Raw genomic sequence first — 26,000 nt, forward strand, 5'->3', positions numbered from 1 at the left:
TGTAACCCATTTCCCAACTCCTGGTGGTTTTATAGTCTTTGTTTAATGTGAATGCAGTTGCAAACAACTGTAAACTATAATCTTTTTTTTTTTATTTTTACAATGAAATATACTCCAGAAGTAGGCTGAGAGCAGCATGTAAGAGATTAAAGTACAAAGTAGCATGTGATGTACATGCTTTTCATGTGATTTAAATACCCTGCATTTAATATAGCCATAAGAAATGTTTTTAAGTTTTGACCAAATGTGTTTTGTACTTAGGAATGACTTTTGATTGTTCAGATTATAAAATATGTTCTTAAACTGAGCTGAGTTCTGTGACTGGAGGTGAAACCACACCTCATTGCATGTGCAGGAATCTCTGACATGCATTTTTGATTCAGATCCACATGGCAGCCAAATCCTGTCATCTAACTTGAATCAGGCTCGAAGGTGTTTTGTCCATGTAAAGGATGGCTCAGTACTGGAGTTTGGAGTGTGAAATCTGATCGGTCTCCATCAAAACGTAGTTACTAAAACTTTCTTTTATTGTGTTCCTCTTGGCAATTTTCCTGCTTCTGTTCTGGTTTCACTTAGCCTTTGTCTGGCCACAAGTGCATGACAGCCTGGGTTCCAGTTCAGCACGTGCCTGACAAAGCTGGTAAAAACTCCATTAACTCTGCTGACAATTCTTCATGTGCTTGAAGTGCCATGCTGAATTAGGATCTCAACAGTTTTAACTCGAGGAAAAATGCATTATGTACTCGTGAAGTGGTAAAATCTTTCTTTCTAGCAAATTTGAGAAATATTTCTCAAAATATTGATCTTAGATTTTTCCTGCTACCCTAACTCGATGGAATATTATGAGAACAGCTCAAACCATATCACAAAGTTTGGCATTGTTCGTGTCAGATTTGCAGTAGCAGAGGATATCAGTGTGTGCACTGCTGCTGGCCAGACGTGCTCTCAGCATCGTGCCACGCTTTCCAAACCTGGAAGAGTCCAAAATAGCTCATCGTTTGTGCTCCCTGAAGAAGAATGTTGGTGGTGCATGTCCCACATTGACTTTTCATGTGGTAGGGGGATATCTGAAGTGTCACGGAGCCAACAACTGCAGCCTTCCTAAAAGCTGCTGATGCTGGTTCTGTTGCATAATGAAGCCTAACACAGCCAAAAGATAGGAGGGATACTTGTGGCCATGTGAGGACCACTGGCTGAAGCAGCAGTTACTGCTGGCAGATGTGTGAGGTGATGTGTGTGGATGTGTGAGTAGTGGTGTGCTCCTCTTATTGTGTAACAGGAAACAATATATATATTTTAAATACAGCCTCTTTATTGAAATAGGTATTTGATTTCCTATTGTTTACTGGAAATACTGACCTTGAAAGAGTCTGTTTGTCTGAAGTGCTGCTGATGCTGCATAGTGGCATAGGTCTGGCTGGAGGGCAAGTGCCTGATGGGCATCTGGGTGCATGGGCTTCATTGCCAGTTTTGCTGTTCAATTGCATTGTTATTTTGGGATGATTTTTATAACCTCTCCTTTGCTTATTAAGGTTTTAAAAACTGTGGTGGTAGAAATAGATTTATTTGTGTATATGCTTCTTATTCCTCTCATGTCTGAAGCTTCAGGCCATAGTTGTGCATAGGAAGATTTCTGGTATGTTCAGCATGATGGTATCTGTCTCTGCCCAGGTCACTGGACTAAGTCTCAGGATTCAATTCAGGGCTCTGACTGATGGTTATCCTTTGACCCTTGGCCAAATCTCTCCATTTCTTTTTCCTCTGTTTGCCATTTTTTCATGGAGTGGATTAATATTTCCAGCCCCACATGCTATGTCTGATTTGTCTAGACAATACATTTTTGTGTCTAGGACTGTGCCTCATTATGTGTTTTTCAACAATGCCGAAGACAATGGGCTTGAATCTTAGTTGGATGTCTGTAATATAAAACAGAACGAAATTAATTAAAAAGAAAAAAAGCAGTCTGACTGCTTGCTTCCCCTTGCCTCATGACGTGGTGAGGCATATGTGGGTGGATAAGATATTCTTATTTTATAGTTTTTCATCCAACTCAACATGTTTAGCTAAATGCATCCCTGGTAGGAATCCACTGAAATTACTGGATATGCTCAGGAGATTAATCTGACTTGCCATGCTGCTTTTGGGATGGGTGTTTCCCTTCAGGCCTGATGACATAACTTCTAGGAAAACTGAATTTTAAAATCTAATGCTCTAAGGCTTTTAATAGCTTGTTCCTAAAGGGAAGCATACATTTTTTTTTTCTCAATTGGACTCTGTTACAAATAGTAAAAGAAATACCTTCTCATTTAACTTTGAGGTTCGTCTTCTCTTGTATGACTTTATTTGACATTTGCAGTGTTTGATGTGTTTGTTTATATTTACTAAAGACAGGCTTCAGTAGATTCCAGCAAACAATTACAGACATGTACATCTTCCCAATCCTGAGTGTATATCTGTATGTATATAAACACACGTGTGTGTTATTTCAAACCTCTGGCAAGATGTACAAAGGTTACATTCTTCAGGTGCCTTAGACAACCCAGGGTTTTATTTATGGGGGCTGATCCTTAGAGTCTGAGTGTCACAGTATTGCTTTCCCCAACAATATGTCATTGAGTTTGAAGTATTTCTGTATAATACAACATCAATCTCATACCTCTTCTATAGCACAGACAACATCTACACTTTATATTTCTCAAGAGACTTCTGAGCCCATTATAGTGGCAATTAGAGGTCACTCTTAGCTCTGGCTGGGATGGGCAGTTGATAGTGCAATTTAAAGGACATTGCTGATTCTAAATCTTATGCTGCTATGGAGTCTTTGAAAATGATCCTATTGTTCTGTTGTTTTCTGTTTGTTTTTTACTGTCAGAGTGGCATCCAGTGTTTAAATATAACATGGAATCTTGTCAGGGAGTGGCTGTAATCAGAGGAGATTAATTATAGCTGTGGGTGTAGAAAATTGCAGATGTGTATTGTATTTTTCAGGCAATAAAATCTTTCCCTTTAAGTAAGCAACATATTTGCTCGGAAAATTCTGTAACGTAAAAAGCTAGCCAAAACCTCCTGAGAGTTACAGCACAAACACCAAATTCTGCAGTGTAGTTTCAGTTAATCACTTTTCCCACCCTTTGCAAAAATAATTGATCTCTCTTTTTTTAATTGTCAAATTGAAAAACTTTCTTCCCTGCTCCTTATTGCTAAGGGCCCTGAGTGAGACTTCATCACAGATCAGTGTATGCTCAGAGTCCTGCTTCTGCGTGCTGTATCCTGGCAAGAGGCCTGAAAGCCCACAGTAATACATCTGTCTGCCTTGAGATGTGTCCTCACTGAGGTCCTGGAAAAAAACTGCGAGGAAACAATGTTATAGCTCTGCAAGCAACTGTATTGTATTTTCTTCTTGGATGCTGTTGGGAACTTCTATGATACTGAGATGAGGTCTGGTCTAATACCTCAAACTCAGAAAAGAAACTCTCATCTCGGTGGAAATAAAACAAAACTGCTGCCTGTTACAGCCCAGTGCATTTCCTCTTGTGATAGAGCGGGTTTTAAACACTCGTGTGATGCCTGGGTCTGTTGGTCAGAGATGTGAAGGAATCCCAGTGCCTCAAGGGCTGTCTCTAAGAGCATGGCTCTTTCATAAGAGTATGGTACTCTGCCATGGGCTGTGCTTTGCCAGGAAGATTTATGGTAGAGGAAAGGAGATGGACCTGTTTTACATTATTGAAGGAAAGTTATGCCCCCAGTTCAGTGAGGCTTCTAACTTTCCCAGGTGCAAGAGAGAGCAGAACTGCTGAGCAGAAGGCCATGAATTTTTGTTTCCATTGAGCACCATATGAATTCACAGAATGGCATTAAGGAGAAAACGGAGAGCATACACTATCTTTGCTGAAACTCAAATACTTTCAATGCGTATTTTAAGGAAAGGCTGTGCAAAAGATGTAGCAGTATATCTGAGTCTGAAAGAGAAATTATGTTGAAAGTGTACAAGGTCTTACTCAGACACTATGTCACTGCATTCGTTTCAATGTATGCAGCTTAGAGGTCCCAAGCTGTTTTCCATCCTGGTTGCTTTGGTGGATTGGTGGCTTCCATCAGACTTCCATACTTGCAGGAAAAAGTCTTTCCTACTAAAACTTTTTTGAAACTGAAGTGCTGTTTCCTTCAAAACTCTAAACGGCAGGCACACTACTTTTTATTAGAATTATTATTAATGTTATTCAGAGCATAGAAAGGATGAATCCAGTAGAATTTGTCGCTAATTAAAACAATATCCTTGCTACCTTTGTTGCAAAGACCTCTGAGTGCAATGGGAATGTGTCTGCTAGTTGTTCCAAACTTGCTTCTCCATCTCTTTCTTTTTGGCATGCTTAATGTTATGTTAGAAGGCAGTCCTTGTCAGGAGTCACAGAATCACAGAATGGCCAGGGTTGGAAGGGACCTCAAAGATCGTGAAGCTCCACCCCCCCCCCCCGCCACATTCAGGGCCACCAACCTCCACATTTAATATTAGACCAGGCTGCCCAGGGCCCCATCCAACCTGGCCTTGGACACCTCCAGGGACGGGGCATCCAGAGCCTCTCTGGGCAGCTGTTCCAGCACCTCACCACTCTCATAGTAAAGAACTTCCCCCTGACATCCAACCTAAATCTTCCCTTTCTCAACTTAAAACCATTTCCCCTTGTCCAGCTGTTATCTACCCTTTCAAAGAGTTGACTCCCTTCCTGTTTGTAGGCTTCCTTTAGGTACTGAAAGGCTGTCCTTGTAGGGGAGGTGCTCCAGTCCTCTGATCATCTTCATGGCTCTCCTCTGGACCCTCTCCAACAGCCCTCTGTCTTTCTTGTACTGGGGGCTCCAGACCTGGACACAGTACTGCAGATGGGGTCTCACAAGAGCAGAGTAGAGGGGGACACCTCCCTGTCCCTGCTGGCCACCCCTCTGCTGATGGAGCCCAGGATACCATTGGCTTTCGCACTGAATCACATTGAGCTGCTGTGCTAAGACAATGGATTTGGGCAAGCAGGAATTTCATAGGATTTAAATCAGAGTATTAATAATAAAAAGTAGTGGGGTGCTGTAAATATTAGGAACTTGAGATTTGGATGGTTGGGTAGATGGAACAGACCCTGACATGTTTTGGTTTGTCTACATGCAATTAAAGAGCTGTTGAATAGGTGAAATGAGTAAAATGCAGGCAGCACATGTGAAGTGGAGCACACCCAGACTTGGCCCTGTGGTTTAAAGCTAATCTGCCCAGGAGTTTGATAGTAGTGACTGAGTGACAACAGGTGCAGCTCTTCTTACACTGCTGTGAACTCTGCGCACAGCTCTTTGATTCTTTTTAGCAAGCACTTGATGTGGGCAGCATGCCATGCATTTTATACATTCCAAGTCTCAATGACTAGATGTCACATTTTTTTTCTCCTATTACCTGGGAGGTATTCCCCTAAGACAAAGTACCCTCTTCTTTTCCTATTTTTCCCCAAAGTAGCCAGATACAGCAGGTAGGCAGAGACACTGGTATGACAGATTAACAGGGATGTATATGGAAGTAGTAATCTGGTTTTATTCAGAAGATCATGTCTTAACATACATGACATTAGTTATATGGAGCAGAGAATAATTGCACATTATTACTCTGTGATAATGTCTGCTGTATTTCAAGCTCTTGAAGCAGCCTAGTTCTGCTTAATATAAGGCCTGGATGGTGGGAGTGTGTGTGCTATGTCTTAATTTTTTGTCTGGAACATTTTTGTAAAAACAACAAAACTTTTTTTTGGTGAAAAAACCTCAAGACTGGGATGCATAATTTGCAGGGACATTGACAGCTTGGTCCAGATGTCAGGATGTGGAGAAGTTTGAGCAGAACCTAAGCCTTGGGTTTCAGTTTGAATTCAAAATCTGTTTTGAATTTCAAGTTCGCATAACAAAAGGAAAAATGTTTTGATGTTTTGACAGTTGCACTCCATTGTTTCAGATCTGTTTCTTGCTTTTAAAACCTCATATAGCTTTCTCAGCTGTTGATTGCTTGTGGCTTGAAGTAAATCTGTCCAACAGACTACAGAAAGTTACTTTATCCTACTGCATGGCATTGCTTTTGGGACCTAGCCGTGCTTTATCGTAGCTTCTGCTGGGCTTAGTTTTGGTTGCATTCCTCAGCAGGTGCAGTTGGTTCATTACCACAAAGTCTCTTTATGTGTGACCCAGATTGCAAGGGCTTTTTTTTTTTTCATTAAAATGATCCGTATTTTGTGCTTAAACTCTTGCAGTACTAATGATGCCTGAAAAATCAATTATGTTCATTAGTTTGAATTAATCTCTAACCTGCTTGGATGAATGAAGCAGATGCTTCTCCTTTGGAATCAAGAGCAAAGCTTCTATTTACTTCAAGGTGATCAAGATAAGAATACTTGCCTTTTAAAGCTGGTAGCTGGCTCTTGTTGCAGGCTAACTAGCATTGTACCCAGCACCTCGAATGGCAGATCATGTGGGAATACCTTATGAGGTCACTTTTCAGGGAGGAAACATGTTTTGTTGTTGCTATATTACAGGTAAGCATTCTTGATGACAGGACTTCTATATTAAGTCTTATACCCCAAGGTAGGAAGACATCTAGAAGACCCCTGCGATTTCAGAATATGGACTGAAATGTATTTTGTTGTTGAAGACAGCAAGTGCTATCCCAGCAAAGAACAGACCAATGCATAAAACTGTGGCAACTCTTAAATAGGTAATATTCAAATCATGATAAAGCTTTCTGTAAAATTTTTAGATGTTTTTTTTCTGTATATTTTTAGATGCATTTTCATGCAGGTAGAAAAGACCATATAGTGTTTCCCATTTTTCTTTGAGTGTTTCTGATTTCCTTCTCTCCAAGGAGCAAGACAGAGTATGAGAAGAATTCTCAGAATGGGAAGACAATGTGAGCATAGCCCATTTATTTTAACTACCTTTGAGTACCTGAGTTGCTTTGGCTGTGAGTCTAGTTTGCCTGTATCTTTTTGGAGGTTAATGAGGGCAGCTGGTTCCTTTCAGACAGCATTTTGGGAGGTATCAGCATATGCTCAACCACTGCACTTGGAACCTCATGTTTTTCTTATGAGGACATACTGAGATTCTGGTCATACAGGACATCAGCACATCCACAGCCAGTTCTCAGCAAGAGATGTGCAAGAGCTCAAAACTAGACAGTAAATAAAAGGGATTGTGTAATATGCCACGCTTAGCCAAATCTACTTTGTAATGAATGTGGCAGTGATTTTTTTTTTTCCTGGGGCTCTTGGATGCAAATAGGATCCTATGGTTCTTTGTAGACTAGAATTTGTTTGTTTGTTTGTTTGTTTTAAAAAAAGAAAGCAACCAACCAAACCTCTAAACATAAGCATATTCCTGTTGAAAGTATGATTTACATAAAATAAAATTTTCCATGTAAAAGTGCTGCTTACTTCAGTGGGAATATTCTGAGTGAAACATCTTGTTCAGAGCAGAAAAGGGGGAAATTATTCGTATTTGGAATATGCTTGAAGGAAAGAGTCTTTTCTTTTCAGTGTCTGTCAGCCTAGCTAAATATGGCCTGTGCTTCTGAGGGATTCTGCACCATGTCTTCTGAAGTCCTGTGCTGGACGAGGCAGCCAGGAAAGGATGGTTGCTTGGATCATTACTTATGAACTCAACACCTTTGAACCCAGTGATTCTGATAGTAAAATAAAGGGAGATTTAGCTTCTATCAGTCTCCTTCTCAGGATCAGTTGCTGCAAGTCTGCTGTTTGTGACCAAATAATTGAGGTAGTGCTGTGAGGTAGGGGAAAAGAGGGAGTATGCTGCAGCAAACATGAGTACCTTTTCTGTTTAATGTCTGGCCTTCATCTCATAAAATCTAGGAGTTGCTGGTAATGTAAATGCTTTGGTTCTTCTGCTTCCTCTTTACTGATCAGTCTTTTTGGATGCAGATTTTCCAAGTCACCATTTGAGCTATTGCTTCGTTGTGGGGATAAGCTGGAGGGGAACTGCCAATAAAACAAATATGTATCTATGCCACTGTATCAAAAATGTGAGGAAATATGAAGAAACTATCCTGTCTGTGTGTATAGAGGCTCTCCAGGCTGTAGGAATTGAGCACATCTGTGTGTAACTGTTAGAGCATCTTATCAGGCAAGCAGCAGGAACTTGGACCAATGCAGCTACATTCTTCTGAACCATGTAGTAAAGTTAATTGGTCATTGTGAGCATGTCAAGCAAATCCATTAACTGAGATTCTTGAGCTGTAATTTAAGAGAGCAGAACGCCCTTCTGCAATATACAACTTTCTCTTAGATACTAAGAATCTGTATAAGGCTGTGGATATACTTAGCACAGGCCAGACTGTCCCCTGTTCACAACATTTCACTGAGCTATGTGTATATAATGCTGCTTAGAGTAAGCTGCATGGAAGAACTGGCCCCTGCAGGTGTAAAAGCTGCTCTTCAGGGTCCAGCGAGCTGGCTAAGTTTCTCTTTGGATAAGCATGGAGACTCAGAGGGATCTGCTTTATCAGCTTTGAAAGTGAGAAGCCATGACATCTAGTTGTCATAGGGCTTTTTTTCAGGATGTGGCAGCTGTTCATAACATTGGTGTAATTACAAAAATGCATATTCTGTTTTGATGATAATTTGTTATGATTTGGTACTTACTGTGTTTGAGGAAACATAATGCACTATTGTTTCACTCTTTTTATGTACATTTTTTCCTAATGTTATGAAATGATCTTACATTGAAGTTCTGTGTCCTAATTTTTCCTTTCAGTAAGAGCTGATTTGGGGAAAATACCATTATTAATGCCTTTTAGCTTACTGACTTATGAAGAATGATTGAATACTGATCTGAGGTAGTTCTTAGCGTTTGGACAGGCAGCAGTGTATTAAAATACTATGTCTCCTGGAACATATTTTGGAGGGAAATGGTATGTTAAGAGTATGGGTCACTTTAGGAGAAGTAGAAGTGTTTGTGATGCTGTACTGTCGTGGTGAAGTTCATCATTTACCATTATCAGCAATGAGACCTGAATCAAAACCTTTAATGTTGCATTCACTTGCATCATGGCTAATGCTATTTCAACATTTCACTGAACTGTCATCAGCTTCTACTGAAACACAGCTGATGATAGTGGTACTTAAACACATGCTGGACAGTAGCTCTGACAGTTCTGTGCAATTTACTTGAGCACATTCACCTGACAAAGGCATTTTTATACCTGCAGGTATTGAGGCAGTGCCATTTAATTATCAGTGCATGTATCTTCTGCAAATTGTAATTCAGCTTGCATGTAAGAAATAGGTTTTCTAAGAACATACTTCAAGCAAAACATTTCTACTTAGGTACAGCCTGGAGAAGCAACAACTTTTCCCTGAGCTGTTTGCTGAAGGGCTGTTATGTTCATGCCATAGAAGCTGCATGGCCAGACTGACTGATTGATGCAATCAAGTGGCTAGACAAGGAGCTGTTACAGCAGCAAAGAATTTTAAACATAAGGTTTTTTAAAGGTATCTCAAGGCTTACACTCCAAACATTAACCAATTTAAATAAATAAATTGTTAGCATTATGCTTGGGACTTTTGAGCAGTGATTAAAGAGATGGTTTTGTGCAAACACTTTTAAAATGATGTGTTCTCACCTTTCAGGTCCTTATGTACGCTAGTGTGCAAGTGGACGTACTCTTCAGATGGAGGTTGGGATGACAGTTTCTGGAAGATGATTGGCTTGGAAGATTTGGTGAAGGACAAATATGAAAAAATAGGTGTGTTGGAGGGAAAAAAATGCTTGTAGCTGCTATTGTTAGCATGTTTGTAACCCATACCAATGTCCTTTATAGTAATTTTCCAAAAATGGACTTTTGCTTGTTAGTATCTTCATACTGTTTCTCCACTCTCTTTGAGCCTGAGTTTAATTAGAATGGTAGGCTTGCTAATAGCAATTCCTACAGCAGATATTCATTAAAAGTCCATAATGTTAATATACCAGAAAATTTCCAGGATAACTTTATTAGACTTTCCCTGTTAAGTTAATGGACTTTTAATGGATGTCCTAAGCAGACATGTCATTAACAAGAATATTACCAGACATGAATTAAAATATGCTCGTTCATCAAAGTTAATTATCTGAAATTTCCTTTGATTTTTTTAATGTCTAGTACTTTGAACAAGTTTGTACAGTAGTTAAAATGCAGCAACATGAAATAGAAATGGCACGGGGAGGACTGTAGTGAAATGAAACATAATGAAATTATGAACTGTTCTGATCATCACAAAATATACTATAAGCTATTTTCAGATAGATAATTGTATCTGAAAACTTCCTTGAGTAGATTTCAACATTTTCCCCTGCCAATGAAAGTGCTTACTCAAAGGTATAAAACCTACTGAATATAAGGTTTGTAGCTTTCTGAGGTTTTGGTGACAAATGTTACAGGAATGGTATTCAAACATGTGGCTTTTAGCAAATCTTCTACTGCTTAAACTAAGACTTGCAGCAAATACATTTTTTTAGCAGAAAATAAATGTCTCAGCAGCTGATGGTCTTGTGGAATAGTATTTTTAAGATAAATTATTTACAAACTGTAAGTTAAGGCTTTAATACAATATTTATGCAATACACTTAAAAGGCAGCGCAAAACAATTTGCCTCTTTAAGTAACTCAACATACATGTTTCAAGTAACCATTAATAAAAAGGACCTTTTTGTTGTGATGGAGGCCTCATAAAGCTAATCTGTTCATGGCTCAAAATTTGGCAATACAAGAATAATGAATTTGCAATATGAGGTTTATAATTTTTTCAAAGCACAATATTTACAGAGCAGATCAGTAAATTAGCTTCAGTTGACAGGTGCTTCTTGGAAAAAAAGAAATTGTTTTCAGTTAACAGGAAAAGCATCTGTTTACTTGGACACCTGTACTGATTTTCAAACAAATAACCATCAGTCTAAACCCTGACTTATAGTTGTCTCTGTACTTGTGAAAAAGACAGTTATAACACTGTTCCAGTGAAAATTTGGGGTTTTATTTGGTTTATTGAATGTTAAGTGTTACCTAACTTACTAGGAACACTCTTAGTGAGCTCAGGTTTCCTTTGCTTAATTTAAATTAATGAGAGCAGTATAGGTCCATCTACCAGGGAAGTGCCATTCATTGACTGCAGCAGCACTGGTCAAGCTGCAGCTGGAACAATCTTGTATTATGGAAGACTCCCTGGCAGCTCCAGAAGTGTCAGCAGTATTGGTGAGGAAGCAGCATCACATAGACCTCCTCCCAAGAGCCCAGGAATGCTGCTCTAAGCACAGCAAATAAGGGATCAAGCCTTTGACAATCTCAGTTGAGTCTGTATTTCTAATACTGCTTCAGGCAATGTCCCATGAAATGAACTACCTCAGTTCCCATTAACTTTAGCACGTTATACAAAACGAAAGCTATTTGTTTAAGTAACTCGTATGGTCAGCAGTGTGTTTATAATACTGTGCTGTGCCTAACAGAACAGAATTCTAAGCAGTACATTTAGCTGCCTTGCAGATTAAGGAATTGACAGATAACCTGGGTAGGAGTAGGTTGGTGGGAAACTGTACAAGGTCAAAAACTCCTCTTCAAATAAAAATATAAACAAGACCCTAATAAGTCTGAAGTAATTCTTGTGGAATTTCCCTTTTTGTTCTCCTGTAGAGCTTGCCCAAGCCCAGATACGTCTGCTCAAGGTTTCTTTAGCTCAAATAAAAGGATATATTTTAATATCTGCCCGTTCCCATTGAAAAGAGCGATAGGACAGATAGGGGAGAAAAATACCACTAAAAGATTAGAAGCTCTAGGCTGTGAATCATAATTTCTTTCTAAAGAAAGCAAAAATCACGAAATAAAATCAGCTGTATTTTCTTATTGTAACAGAAATATGTAGTTTGCCAGTTGAAATGGGCAGAAATGTTATTCATTCTTAAATCTGTAATTGAAGTTGGCGTTGCTTCCAATCAAAGGATGAATAATTATGACTGGAAGGTTTTTTGAAGTAGCTTTAACTTTCATGACACTGAAAATATGTATGGAAATTACCTGAGAGAAACTTATTTAATGTACTTATTTTTTTTTATTCTGATAAATACGCTTTTCAGCATCACTTTAAAAGGTCTTGCCCTTTAAGAATCTGTTTACTGTAATCAGAGCAGTGCTTGTGATTCCAGGTACTATGCTTCTTGTAGTTTCAGTTTAATTTAACGTATAACCTTGTTGATTAAGGATGACCCTCACTTCTGACCTTTAGCATCATCCACAGACCTTTCCCACATCAAAGTGTGGGTTCACATATGAAAATTCCCAGGCCTTTGACATTTTGCATTTCTCAGAGCAGAGTAACCTTTCAGGGACTCCACAGAATAAGTTGTCTGTGTACATTGTGAACGTACCAATCGCTTTCGTGAAGGTAAAGATTTGTATCTGGAAATATTTTAAAATTTATTGATCTCATTAATTTGCCCACCAAGAGAGCAGAAGATGGCTTGTATTCAAAACCACTGTGAAAGCATTGCGTACTACAAGCATTAGCATTTATCTGTTGTGGTGAAAATGCATGACAAGTATCTCTTTGTGGTACTCTAAAACCTAGAAGGACATTAACAATTCCTTTAAAATTTCATGTGCTGTAGACCTCTTAGGGTACTGAAGTGTGTATTCCATTTGGAGGAAAAAGACTGATAAATTTTCACCACGACTCTCTACTTCAGGGGCTACTTAAGGGACCAGATAATGATTTCTTATTGAATGGTAATATTTTATGCTATGTCTGTTTTTGTTTGAAAATGGCTCAATTTACCTGGGAGAACACTGTGTGTACTGCCCAGCACTGTTCCTGTGTGTTGTGTATGGAAGGCTGACACGTTGTTGACAGCCCTAGCTCTTTGCCGTCTCTTGACCATTAGCCCTCCCTTCTTCATTCCAGGACACTGAGACCTGGAATTTTGATGGTTTCATGTGCTTGCCTAGGCCATTTCTGAGTGTCCTGAGAAGTAAGATCTGTTGAACTGCAGAAATATGTGAATATTCATATCTAACGTTCTTTAATTTGTATCACTTATTCATAAATTAATAATAAGGAAAACCTTATCCAGTTTAGGATTTTGACAAGATAGCTGTGACTCTTTTGATATGTTACCACAGAATCACAGAACTGTAGGCGCTGGAAGGGACCTCTAGAGATCGAGCCCAGCCCCCTGCAAAGCAGGGCCCCTACAGCAGGCAGGTTATCATTCTTACTGTGAGAAAGCTTTACAATATGCGGGATTTTCAGAGGTAGGTAAGTGAAGCCTTTTGGTCTTTTAAACATTCAAACAATTAAGAAAATTGCGAGCTTTTTGTTCATGAAGATTTTATATGAACAGTTATAGTGTTGCATATGCTATTATCTACTTCCATATACAAAACTGACAGAGGCAATGATGTTGTGTACTCCGTTGTTTGCACTTAGCATCCTTTTGCTTTTGTATTTTGTTGGAAGCAATCTATTTTAATCCTTGTAAATTCTATTAATTTATTTACATTTTAGGGTGAAAACGGAAGAATCAGCACAGGGTGGGAGAATAGAGTGAATATTAACTTACACTGCAGCAATCTATTAGTTCAGCCAATTTTCTAACTTCTGTAAGGCCTTTGGTGCCAGGTCTTCCAAAGTTTATGAGGGATTATCCTTGAAGGCTAGAAGAGGCAGATGATGATTTTTATTCAGGTCAACTTATAACTGCCAGTTCTTCAAAAACCGGATTTTAAGAATGAGCTTTGAACATCACACTTTGCAAATAGTAGACAATGGTAAGTAAAACATTTCTCTTCCATATGGAATCCTTTCATCTTTTTTGTCTTCTCCTACTCCCAATAAATTAAAACAGGTTACAATTTTGAACAAAGTTAAAACAATGAATCACAGGATATTTACACTTATCTGTGGAATTTACAAGTGAAGAGTGTTCCAGATGTGTTAACATTTTTTTTTCTGGCTTCCTGTCACTTCAAACCATCCAAGAGCTGCAGCAACTGTGAAGGAGGTGAAACTGGCACAGTGCAAAGCAGTTTTAGGGTTCCTCCTGCCTCGGGGCTTGAGGCATTTTCCATAATCTGTGATTCATCAGTAACAAGTTATTTTTTCTTAGAAAAGTGACATTGACCGTTGACTTCTACTTTTTTTTAAGTGTTGAGGTCACTGAATCACATGAATGGTTGAGGTCAGAAAGCATCTCTGGATATCACGTAGTCAGAATCCACTGCTCAAAGCAGGGTCATCTGCAGGAGGCTGCTCAGGGCTGTATCTTCAGTTTTGAGTATTTCCAAGGATGGTGACTCCAAAGTCAACCTTTTCCAGTGCGTTGGCCAGCCTTTCTCAATAAGAATGTTTATTCTTAGATTAAATGTATTTTCCTGTATATCAGCTTGTGGGCATTGCTACTGCATGCCACTGAGAGGAGTCTTGCCCTGTAATAGAAAAGAAATTTAAGTAGAAACCTATAAATAATACAAGCTATACAATTGTGCATACAATCCTAGTGACATACTGTACCAAACCAGACTCTGATTCCTGCAGCTTTGAAAGTACAGCAGTAGTCACATCATCTGCACTGATGATGCTTGTTGAGCTGCAGTATCTAGAGATGCTGTTAGGAATAACATACTGTAGGTTTCAGAAATACAAATGATTGGTGTATTGAAATTACTGATTGCAAGCAAAATGGGAGGTCGGGCAGCTGACTTTAAATGCCAACATGATACGTCTAGGTACTTAGAAAGACATTTAAATACATGTACTGTATACCTACATGCATGTCAGCTTAATGAGCAGTGAACCATGCATTATAAAACATATTCATTCTGCACTATTTCACTGAAATATGAAGATGACAACTCAGTCATGTCCATCAGCATACATGCTTACTGATCCAATGATGCAGAATGTTTTTTCTCTTGACCTCTAACCAGGAAAGCTTTTCATTTCTCCATGAGGTAGCTCTCTTTCATTTGGACAAGAAGAAATAGTATTTATTGAAGTAGGCTCCTGTGGTCTGCAAACCAACTTTTCAGCTCAATGAATCCAGATCTGCCTGCACTTAGGTTGCTTTTGCCAGTATTTAGCAACCTAACAGGTCTGCCTTAAGTAATTATGTGTCAGGTAGTTGAGATGTAGTGCAGTCAGAAGCATAAGCTGTATGGAAGGATGGGATGGAAAGAACCCGAATGAGATTTGCCTAAAGCTGCTATGGCAGCTCACATAGACAGAGATGAATTTTGAACTGAAGAAAGCCCAAGTGTTTTTGTTTAACCAAGTGGTTTTCTCACTTTTAAATAAGCCGCCCTATAGTAATTTGTTTTGATTTTTCTGGAAGAAAATTCTCATGTTTTCAACTATCAACTGAGCAATTTTACCAAGGATATTTCCATATTTAAGAAGTAAAAAATCTGACCATTTATAACCCTTTTTTAACCACCATACCTTTAGTTCTAAGGAAAAATGAATACTATTTTTGCATTAACATAACTGTCCTGCTACATTCTTCTCTGAATGTTAGCCTCTTCTGCTCTCCAGTTAGATTTAAGAATTGTAGTAAGTACATTGATCAGTAAAACATGATTATTGTATGTAATGGTAACTTATTTTATGTGAGATGGGGTTTTGATGACATAACAGTAGAACTATGTTACTCAGATTCTTTGCATATCCCAGAATTCTAGAATTCAGTGATTATTATATGAAACAAGAACTGGGAATTGCCTGCAAGCATTGTAATGAATTCACTGTGTAAATGGGCTATTCCAAGTATTAGCAAATCTTTGGAGAAAATGCTCCACAAAGCTTCTAATACTGTGGCTCAGGAGAAGTTAAAGAACACCTGTGTTTTTCATTCCTTGGATTACTCAGATGGGCAGTGCACATTTCTACTGATGCCCGGAGAAGTGGTGTGTGCCCCATCCCTGGAGGTGCCCAAAGCCAGGCAGGCTGGGACCATGGACAGCCTGATCTACTGGGTGGCAGCCCTGCCCATGGGAAGAGGCTGGAGCTGAGTAGTGGTCCTTAGGGTCCCTTCCAACCTAAACCATTCTGTGATTTAAAAAGTATTTAAATGATCTGTTTTAGGGAAGTGTCTGTGAAACAGAGACAGAATGTATCCTTTATTTTTCTTTCTGAGGAATTGCTATACCCCTTCAACTTTGTTTGTGTCAAGTTAGTGAAGAAAAGGAACAACCCCTTTTCTTTCTTCTGTATTTTTATGCACTTATGCAGCCAAATTTAATTGCATATGCAGTGCAGTCATGTTCTGCATGATGGATGAAAAGCTGTTCTCAAGTGGATGAGTATGTCATGACTGAATTAGCTGGCCCCCTGCTTTTGTTATTTTAAAAAGGTCTATGTACAAAAAAAACTAGTTCTGTTAAATATTAGCAAGGCTGTAGAGTGAATTCTGATCACTGAAATTGACTGAAGATGTATTGTCTGCCTTGTGTGTTACGTCTGGTAAATAGCTGGTTGCTGTGGTGACTGCCTAAAAGGTAGAGGGTCATTGGTACCACATAAATTCTTTAAACAAAACTTGATCATAGCAAATTCTAACATTAGTCTTCAAAAAAGGATTAAAGAGGAGGAAGAGATTCAGACAGCTTTTTCCTTTTGTAAACTTGCTGCTTTATAGGGGAAAAATAGCTAGAAATAATATGTCTCATACGAAATGAAAAGGTTGTGGATTAAGGCATTGCCTTGGTGAAACAGCTGTACGAATGTGAAACAGAAAGTTCTCCAGCTTCAGCTATTATGGGTTTGTTTGGCTAGGTCTAATTTTGGAAATCGTTATAGCAAAGGTAAATGACTTGCACAGGAGACTACTGTAAACAAAGGACTCGATACATTTACTTTGGCAGGAGGCTTGAGAAGACTCGGTCCTTTCACTGCCTCTTTTTTACAGCCTGTGTAATACTCTCACTGACTGCCTGTGTACGCGGGCGGCTCATTTCCCTTCCTCCCCCTCTGGCAGCTTCTTTTCCATGACAGGTAGGATTTAAGGGTGGCAGCACCTGCTGTTGAATTGCTGGTGAGTAGCTGTGCGATGCCTTTATTCTTGTGGTGGCTGTCCCTTGACTTCAAGAGCCACTGCATTTTGCTCAAGTAAGAATCTCCATTCTCTACAAGCCAAGTACTGGTGTACAATCTGTTTCAAATACTTTGCTTTTCAATCGTGGCTCCTCTGTTTGTGTTTTTACATCTTTTACCTTATCTTTTAATAGCTTTATAGCTACAGACTGTAGGTATACCGGTGCTTAGCTGAATTTTCTACTTTTTCAGTGAGGATTAAAGCATGGGAATAATAATTCCCTTCCTAGGTCTCTGCCCATTCCACACCTATTTACTCACTCTTGTGTGGGTGCAAGAAAGCAACTCCTGTGATGACAGTGGCCACACAGAGCCTGCTTTGCTCTTTTATAAAGCTCTTTAAGAACAGATCGTGTGTATGTAGGAGAACATACACTGATTGCTAAAACTGAAAGGATGAAGTAGAGGGTCAGAGTCGATATTCTGTTTGCTGATTTCCCTGATTGCTGGAGAGTCCCCTTTGCATTCCATGTGAGAGGGATTTCTGGGTGCTGTCACTTCCCAAGTTGTCTGGAGGTGCTTTCAGTCAAGGAATAATAGTTCAGCTTTTACCTTAACTCATAAATGAGGCGGGCTGAACTCTACCTTGAATTCATTAAAACACAATGTTGTTATGTTGTGTTTTCAAATCACAGGAAACCCATCCCTGGGCACTCTCTCACACGTTTGAATCCTGTGGAGGACTGTTGCTGGTCATTCTGGTACATCACTTGTACCAACAGAATTGATGGAGTCATTTTCTGTTCCATTAGAAGAGAGGATTCTCCTTATACCTGGAGATGTTCCATTAGTGCTTGTTAACTAGAAATACAGTAATTGAGGAGCTGGTAGGAAAAGATTTTTTAGTAACCCTGATTTCTAAATTGGAGCATAACCATATAATAATTAAACATGAAAATATTTAACCAATATGACTGATACAAATAAGCCCCAATAAGCCAGCAGTGAAATTGAGTGCCTGGAAAGATGTTTTGTTTCAGATTATTTTCATCTCATGCTGTATATACAATATATCTGTGTGCTTTCATGTCATGCAGTTGATTCTGGAGAAAAAGATGTGGTTTTAGCTGCATGAACTCTTTTGAACTTCCTTCCACCTGCATGGTCTTTGAATGTCAGGTGAAGCATGCAACTTCTGTTTTGCTTGTATTATTTTCTGATGTCTTAAGAAATCAGAAGACAACAAAAAACTTATATTGAAAAGAGGCAACCTGCTCTCAAATCTTAATGTGGGGAAAAAAAATCACAAAACATACATCTCTTGTAAAAGCTAGCACAGTGAATAAGAATTAATAAAATGTAGACTTTTTTGAGAGAGGAGATGTGAAGATGTTATCACATTCTTCTGCATAAGTTAGTGGAGAGCTGGAAATGATGACTTGTGGTTACTGCTCCTAATGTTTGAATACAAACCTGAAGTCAAGCCAGGAGTTTTGGCTGTGACAGATTTGTTGCAAATTTCCAGTGTAAAATCCAATCTAATATTTCAGAGGCAGAGGTGTGGCTTCAACAGAATAGAAACTCTTGGAGAAATGAACTCTAAGAAGTTTGTGTGCTGTCTAATCACCAAGTGCCCCATGCATTGCTTCGGTCAGGATGTGGCTGCCTTCCATAAAGTGAAGAATCAGTATCATCTGCAGCCAAGCCTAAGATCAGCTACCACTGTGATATATAGACAACCCATTTTCCAACTGTGAATTTAATATTGTAACCTTTTCATTAAACAATGATATAACATAACTGTTTCTAGAACGTAATACTCATAGGCATTTGCGTATTCCTGCTAAATAGCAACATGCTGCTCCTCTTAATTAACCTCTATTGTGGACAGTGTTTTGCTCCCTTTATACACATTGAAATGCTCTAAATGTGTGACGTTCTCTATTGAAATATGTTACATTTCAGCTAGAAAAAAATAAATATGCATTATGATAGTGTAAACCTATGCTGAGATGATATCTGTCACTCCTAGTGACAAGCCTGAGAGAGGAGAGTTGCATTGGTCGTGTTTAGGGTGGCCATGACATTCTTCACACCTCCAATGAGGACTCAAAGATGGATGGTTAAACCTATGAGAAAGTAAAGCTGCAACAGTGCAGTAATTTGCTGGTTTCTCTTTCAGAGTTTCTGTAACTGTAGCCAACTTATTGTTAGTGGAAGCTCTTAGAAAGGATGGAGATGGGGAGGGAAGAGGAGGTGGAAAGGGAGAAGGTCTTTTTTTTTTTATTACCAGGATCAGCTTTCAGTGGTGAGCATGGGCTGAGCTGAGTCTCATTCCCTGCACAGAGAATGGCTGCAGGCATTGTATGCAGCAACTACCACAGGAACTTGGAATTTCTGTACGAGTATTTCATATCTCTTGGAAAGCTGCCAAGCAGAATTTAATTGCTTGTGGTGAGATTTTTCTCTGTGGCTAGACAGGGCATTGAATGCTTTTGAACTTTTAAATTACTATGGAGCAGCCTGATGTAGCGTGGTTGTGTTTAACATACAGGTACACAATGAGAGATATTTCTTAATCAGATAGAGTTCTTTGATGCACTTTTTAGAGTTACGTATACCAACTAACTTCAGGGAGAGGAAGGGAGTTCTTGTAATAACACACATGTTTGTTTTTCTGTTTAGTAAATTCACAGGTGTATGGTTTTTCTTGTGTCTGCCCAGGAAACCACGTCTTGTCTCCTGGAGAGCCTGTTGGAAAAGGTCTAACGCCAGAAGCTGCAAAAGAACTTGGTCTCCCCGAAGGGATTGCAGTAGCAGCATCTCTCATTGATGCACATGCTGGAGGACTAGGTACTTAGTCACATATTTACTGTTCTGGGGAGCAGGAATGTATTGAATTAATTTTAGCTTTTTTTTTTTTTTTTGCATAGCCAATTTTATATCCAGCAGCCTGCTCAGATGCTGTTCTTATAAAATAGCATAACTAAAATTAAAAACAACAACAACAACAAACAGTAAGTACCAAAATTGAATATCTGTTTATAGGTAGGCCCACAGGTATTGCTGCTTATTTCTTAGCAGCTGGACTTCCATATTGTGCATTAACTCCTGTCAGCTCCACTTTGAATTCCTGAGCTGAAACACCTTTCGGCTGGCAAGGCAATGTGATGAGAGTGCACATCTTCTACTGCTCAAAATTTGGGGGATAAGAAAGAAAAATAAATATTTTAAACTCTGAGCAAGAAGTCTCATGTCTAAGTTGGTTTTCGTTCCTGCTTTTAGGAGATATTCATCCTTTAAATACTGCAGTGGGTACTTTTTCATGGAAGTTTATGCTAGCAGAATGCTGGATATGTACCAGCATCAGTGCTTTTGGTCTAGGAGTAAGATTAGGTAAATACTGTTCATCTAAACTATCAAACAAGAGTGGAGAGAAAGGTGGCCTATGAGAGGCAATCCTCATCTGAAACTTCCAGCTTTTTTCCACAGCTGGAGTGTGGGAGGCCTAATGTTAGTGGTTTTTCTTTTCTAGCACAGTATTCTGATGTGCTCAGTTCCAGATACATTGAAATACGTTTGTATTTTTCTTACTATACTGTTTAGCTTTATCTAAATAGAGTAAAAAACAAAGTGATTCAATGTAACTTTTTCAGCAGGAAATGGAGGTTTTTGAGTTTGATAAGTTAGAAAAAAATCTTGCCTCAGGAAGTTTTGGTGTTATTGAAACAGTGCTACCTTTTTGATAATACTATCCAAAATTCTTAATACAAACTCATGCCTGCCTGTGCTGAGCAGTGAAAAATAAAGCATAAGTAAAATACTTGCAGTTTTCTGCTGCTCCCTACAAATAAGCCCTGTGTATGTCAGCTGTGCTGCTATGTAGTCACAAGCCAACTAGGATGAAGGGATATGAGGACGTATCTTTAAAGACACTGATTTTTTTTTTTGCCCTTGATTTTCTGATTATTTAAGTAACTTTCAACCATAATTCTGTGATAACCATGGCAACCATGATAAGAGAAAACCCAGCAGACAGATTGATAACAGAATCTTGCAGTTGTGACCTAAACAAGAAAGTGTTAAGCAAATGTAGCATACTAACCACAACACTTGGCACCTTTCACTTCGTAAAATCTATGGTTTTGAAAATATAAAATATCCATCACATGTTTTTGCTATCCTTCTAGAAAGAGAAATATTATTATTTATGTGGTAGGATTGCCAAACCAGTCTCTAGACTGCATATTATCTATTAAAAAATAATGGTCAAGAAAACATGGTTTGCTATGTTGTTGCAATGCCATGCAAGCAAGAATACAACTTAAGAAGAGAAGGAAGGGCAAAATTTCCACTTCAGCCTGTCCTTAACTGATTTAAGCATAATCAGATACGTGGTGAAGTTTCACTGCAGATCTGCACCATTCTGTAAGCAGTTCCTGGCACTTCTCTGGCATCTCCCAGTATAAAGTTCTGCTGCAGGCTGAGCGCTTGCTGTATTTGTCCTCCTTCCTGTGCTATCCTGCATGTAGAAGCTTCACGCAGAAAGTTACAGCCAAGAATGGCTCCTCGTAGGGAAGGACTAATCTGTTCTGTAGATAGTTCTGTCTGACACAGACAGCAGCAGCAGCCAATACAACAGAGCTGGCAGCCTTCCAGTCTGCTGCCAAGTTCTCCCTTTTACCAACTCATCCCCTGACAAAACACATCAAACAGTGTGCGTGATAAACTGTCATCAAATAAACATACCTGCTGTGGTGCCTTTCCTAGCAGGGCAGTCTTTTTCTCTGTATGTTAGCACACTGCTCAAAGGAATGAAGGTCAGGTTGTAGTTGATACAACGCTTAAAGATCATGATGATAAACATGAACAAGAAAACATCTTGTGTCCTCATGCATCTGTAATAAAAAAGAAATATTTTATCAGAGTTATTTTATAGCTTTGTTTATTGAGAAAGTAGAATTTTATGACTTGTGGTAGTGGTGTGAGATATTTGGCAATTATTTGTGCATGAAAAAGCACTGTTTTGTGAGGGTTGGCTTGCTCTTCACTAAAATAGCATTTTGATTTTATTTTAATAGGAGTAATTGGAGCAGATGTGAGAGGACATAACCTGCCATGTGAAAACCAGCCAATTACATCACGAGTTGCTCTGATCTGTGGAACATCTTCATGCCACATGGGGGTAGGTTGTATGCATAGTCCTAATTTGTAGAGAATATAGTAACTTATGTGTTTGGAGGGAAAACTGACCTTTGTGCCTCTCGTCCTTTCCCTTGATTTTTTTTTTTTCCTGTTAACTCTGTCTTTACCTTTGGTTATTAATTATATATTACCATGCATTTAGCAAGGACTTTAATAGTAGTAGAAATCAATAGTGAAAAATGACATGAAAAGTAGAAACCACGATGTTAGAGTGGCTTAAAGAGCAGGCTGAAATCTGAGCCAGACTCTGAGCTTGAGTTATCTGTGACAAGCCTGTCACTAATGTGTTACAGAATAGTGTCTTTGGAGAAGGAATGCGTGTCTCCAGTCACAGCCCTTTTCCGCCACCACTTCACTTAATCAATATAAATCATTCTACCTCTGTAAGTTGCCATGATCTATGGAATTACAGTCTGTATCGTGACTAAAAAGAAAGAAAAACCTTGATAAGCAATTTTCTCTTCGCTAATTTTTCTCGGTGAATTAATACAAAAGCTTTTTCTGAAATTGCAATTAAAATTTAGTGTCTGCTTTTGAAATTTATACCTTTTTAAAATGTATGAGTCTGAAAGCATTCCATTTAGATAAGTACCCTTTTCTGCCACATTTTTTATTTAAAACTCATTTCACTCTTAAATTTAGACTGATTATTGACTTGTTTTTTTTACTAAATGAGCAAATGGCAGTGGGAGTGCTATTGAATTTAGAGAGGTCTAACATGCTTCATGGAGAGAGATCTCCTGTAGAGAAAAAGAAAGGAAGCAGATAATAAAGCATCAGGTTTAGCAGAATCTATAAGTTGCCTCTGTAGTAACAGCATGCATTAAAGTGATCTTGTCACATGGACTGTAGTGCAGCAAAGCATTTAGGCACGATTGAATTTAAAGATAAAAATAATCCCAGTATTGTGAAGCAGAGATTTAACGAAAGCTTAGATGCTGTAAAACAATGGGGAATATATTTGGTTTCATTCCTAAGCTGTAGATTTGAATATCTGGCGTGCTGCTATTAGCTTACTTTGTCTCTGAAAAATCACGTTGGTGTCTATACCTATTAAGGTGCTGGGATGGCACCCTGCAAACACCAGCTCTGGGGGTGAAGTTGCCCTTCCAAGCATGCCCTTACTTTCACTGTTTGCAGTTCATTTGGTGAAGGTCCTTCAGAAGAAGCCATTTGCGTGAACTCTTCCTAACCTGTTTCATTTAGCTGAGTTAGTTTAAATCATTAAAATAAGCTGGGTTAATAGATACATAATACTGGGCTAAAATGAGCTAAGAACCTCTCAATCAGTTTCCCCTAAAAGGTCTGAGGGCAATGTTGAAGGGCTGGAAACGAGCCAGCTGGCTGTAACTTATTCCTTTAGTGTAACTCACCCTGGAGGAGGACATGTGTATGGTTATTTATTAAATTTTAAAATGTGTGTATTGGTAAATTCTAACATGGTTCTGAACTCAGTTCACAACTGCAGTTTGGGGGGAAAAAAAAAAACAAAAAAACAACAAATTGAATGAAAGCATATCAGTGTAATAAAAGCACTTTTTGTGTGCGTACTCCAAGATGCTGTGAGACGTGGCCCCGTTAGCTGCACTAATGTAACAGAAGTGGCATGGCAACATCCATGTTGGTGTTACTCATTGTTCTGTTCTGTCATTAAAGCTAAACTGAAGTGTGCATACGCTGTGCACCAGAGACAGGATGGAACCTTTCAAGACTCTTAATCATTTGAATGCAAACTCAGAACTAGATGCTTGTGCAGTGTTGGGTTTATTTAGATGTAACTACTCAGCATTTTATAATCATTTCCTTAACTACCTTCCTTCGCTTATCTGATCAGAGGTATAGCAATCTTTAGCAGGCAAATTCTAAACTGCTCTGCATTTAATCTATGGAAAGATTTCTGTTTACTGTTATTTTATCTATTACCAACGTACACTACATGAAGTGAATGCCGAGCACACAGCGCAGTTGTATTTGTGTTTTAATGAGACCTATATGCAGCTGCATTTGGCTGGAATTAGCTGTTCCTTTTTTTAATTAGGGCTATAAAATGAAAGTATATTATACTTGTGTTTTGATAGAAATATATATTTGCTCTCTCTGTGTGCACCAAGGGACCCTCAGGGCTATAGAGATTAATCATCGAGTTTAATTTAATGCAGTGGGAGAGAGACCTGTGTGGTCAGGCGGGCATTAAAAAGTGCCTTTGATCTGCCTCAGGTGCACTGAGCCCCAGTGAGCCAGCAACAATAATACCTTTGTGAGATGATCAGAGACGAGAGAGGGAGAAAATGGCCTGTGTGGAAACTCAAGGCCGTCCTTTGTTGTGGTTCTGGCAACCGAAAGAGCCAACTGTCAGGAGAACTTCAGCAAACAGAAAGCAGGGTGAAAGTACGGCTGGATTTTTTTCAAGAGATTGTAACAGGAAACTGTTCAAAATCATCTACTATGCCTCTCTCCCCTCCCTTCCTCCTCTTGGTGGGGGCAGGAGCATTACTGCTGCTGTGTCTGTTGGTACAGTATTTCCACTCTCAGACCGAATCCTCCATGAGTCACAGAGCAGGTATTGCTTGAACATGGCATTGACTTTAAACTTTTAAGAGAAACTACTCCATGACCCAATTTTTATTACCTCAAGGACTCTAGAGATCTTGAACAAAAGACTTTACTAGTTATGCCTTTGATATTTTAGAGAGTACAAATGGAACCTAATTTTACTCATGGCTGTAATAGTTTGTGGTAACGCTATCACTTTTAAGAGAAGATCCACTTCTAAGAATTAACCAGTGACAGTTTTGGATGATCAAGCATATGCAAAGCACTGTGTTTCTGTTGAGGTATTTAACTAGCTTGGGAAAGAGGCGAAAAGCACTAGGAACCATGGCCAGGTCCTAGCAGGTAGCTGCTAAAGTCAGTGCCACCTGAGGGCTCATCCATTATCCGTGCTTGGGGGCATGGGGACTGATAGTGTTTTGAATATTTTGGAGCAGTTATTCATTTTACGTGATATTCTGCTGCCTCCTTTGCCCAAGCAGAAGTCATCAGTGCAGTTTGCTTTTGAAATGGCAAATAAGCTGTCCTTTTGCTTTTGAAGGTCGGTCCCTTAGTGTAGGGCTGGGATTCATTTGCTGTGGCTTTGATCTCTGAGCACTGTAGGTATTCCTTTCAAGTGATGGTACGCAGTGGCTGGCTGTTCTGTGTGGGCTGCTGCCGCCCATCGGGCTTTGTAGGAAGGGTGTCTAAGCTCCAGCACCCACACTTACTTTTGAAACTTAAAGGAAACTTTGCTTGTGCCGCTGTGGCAACTACACAAAGTGTCCTGTATCACAGAGCTCCTAGTATTCCTTGCATTAATTAGCAGTACTGCTGCTGCTTTCTGATGGATGAACGTTGCAATTTCCCGTACCTGGTAAAGAATAGCGCCTTCTCAGGGACACAAAGTTCACCTTTTTCCCCCTCATAATAACATGTATTGTGAGACTGTAAGCAATTTGAGAGTACAGGTTGCAGGACAGTTGTTCCATTTTGGAAATATTTGTTATCCTTGCCCTAACACCTTTCTGAATTCATAGCTGGAGGAATTAGACAGAACATCATCTAATGGGAGCATTGTCTGGGCTGATTTCAGCTTACTGAGAGAGGGGGCACTGAATTTCAAAACTGCTGTTCTGAAATATGATGGGTTTGTCCCTTTCTACTTAGGGTCTCTGTTTTGGTGTGTTGT

The 26,000-nt window shown here is 39.1% G+C and overlaps 1 protein-coding gene across 9 annotated transcripts in view; it reads left to right on the forward strand.

Annotated features, from left to right (window-relative positions):
- Positions 1–26,000, forward strand: part of FGGY (FGGY carbohydrate kinase domain containing) — a 205,156-nt gene that overhangs the window by 119,011 nt on the left and 60,145 nt on the right. For 8 of the 9 annotated variants that reach the window (XR_006168847.1, XM_042819052.1, XM_042819051.1 and 5 more), the window contains 4 exons: positions 6,668–6,730; positions 9,657–9,772; positions 19,799–19,927; positions 22,156–22,259. Coding sequence is in view for 8 of the 9 variants with exons in the window: in XM_042819052.1 (XP_042674986.1) it covers positions 6,668–6,730; positions 9,657–9,772; positions 19,799–19,927; positions 22,156–22,259 (412 nt within the window). In the remaining variant the exon portion in view is untranslated. The remainder of the gene's footprint in view (positions 1–6,667; positions 6,731–9,656; positions 9,773–19,798; positions 19,928–22,155; positions 22,260–26,000) is intronic. The other variant, XM_042819055.1, reaches the window with a different exon arrangement.

The sequence above is a fragment of the Centrocercus urophasianus genome, unplaced genomic scaffold, assembly GCF_019232065.1.
Source record: "Centrocercus urophasianus isolate 14NV4802_14NV808 unplaced genomic scaffold, USGS_Curo_1.0 seq_18, whole genome shotgun sequence".
Lineage (NCBI taxonomy): Eukaryota > Metazoa > Chordata > Aves > Galliformes > Phasianidae > Centrocercus > Centrocercus urophasianus.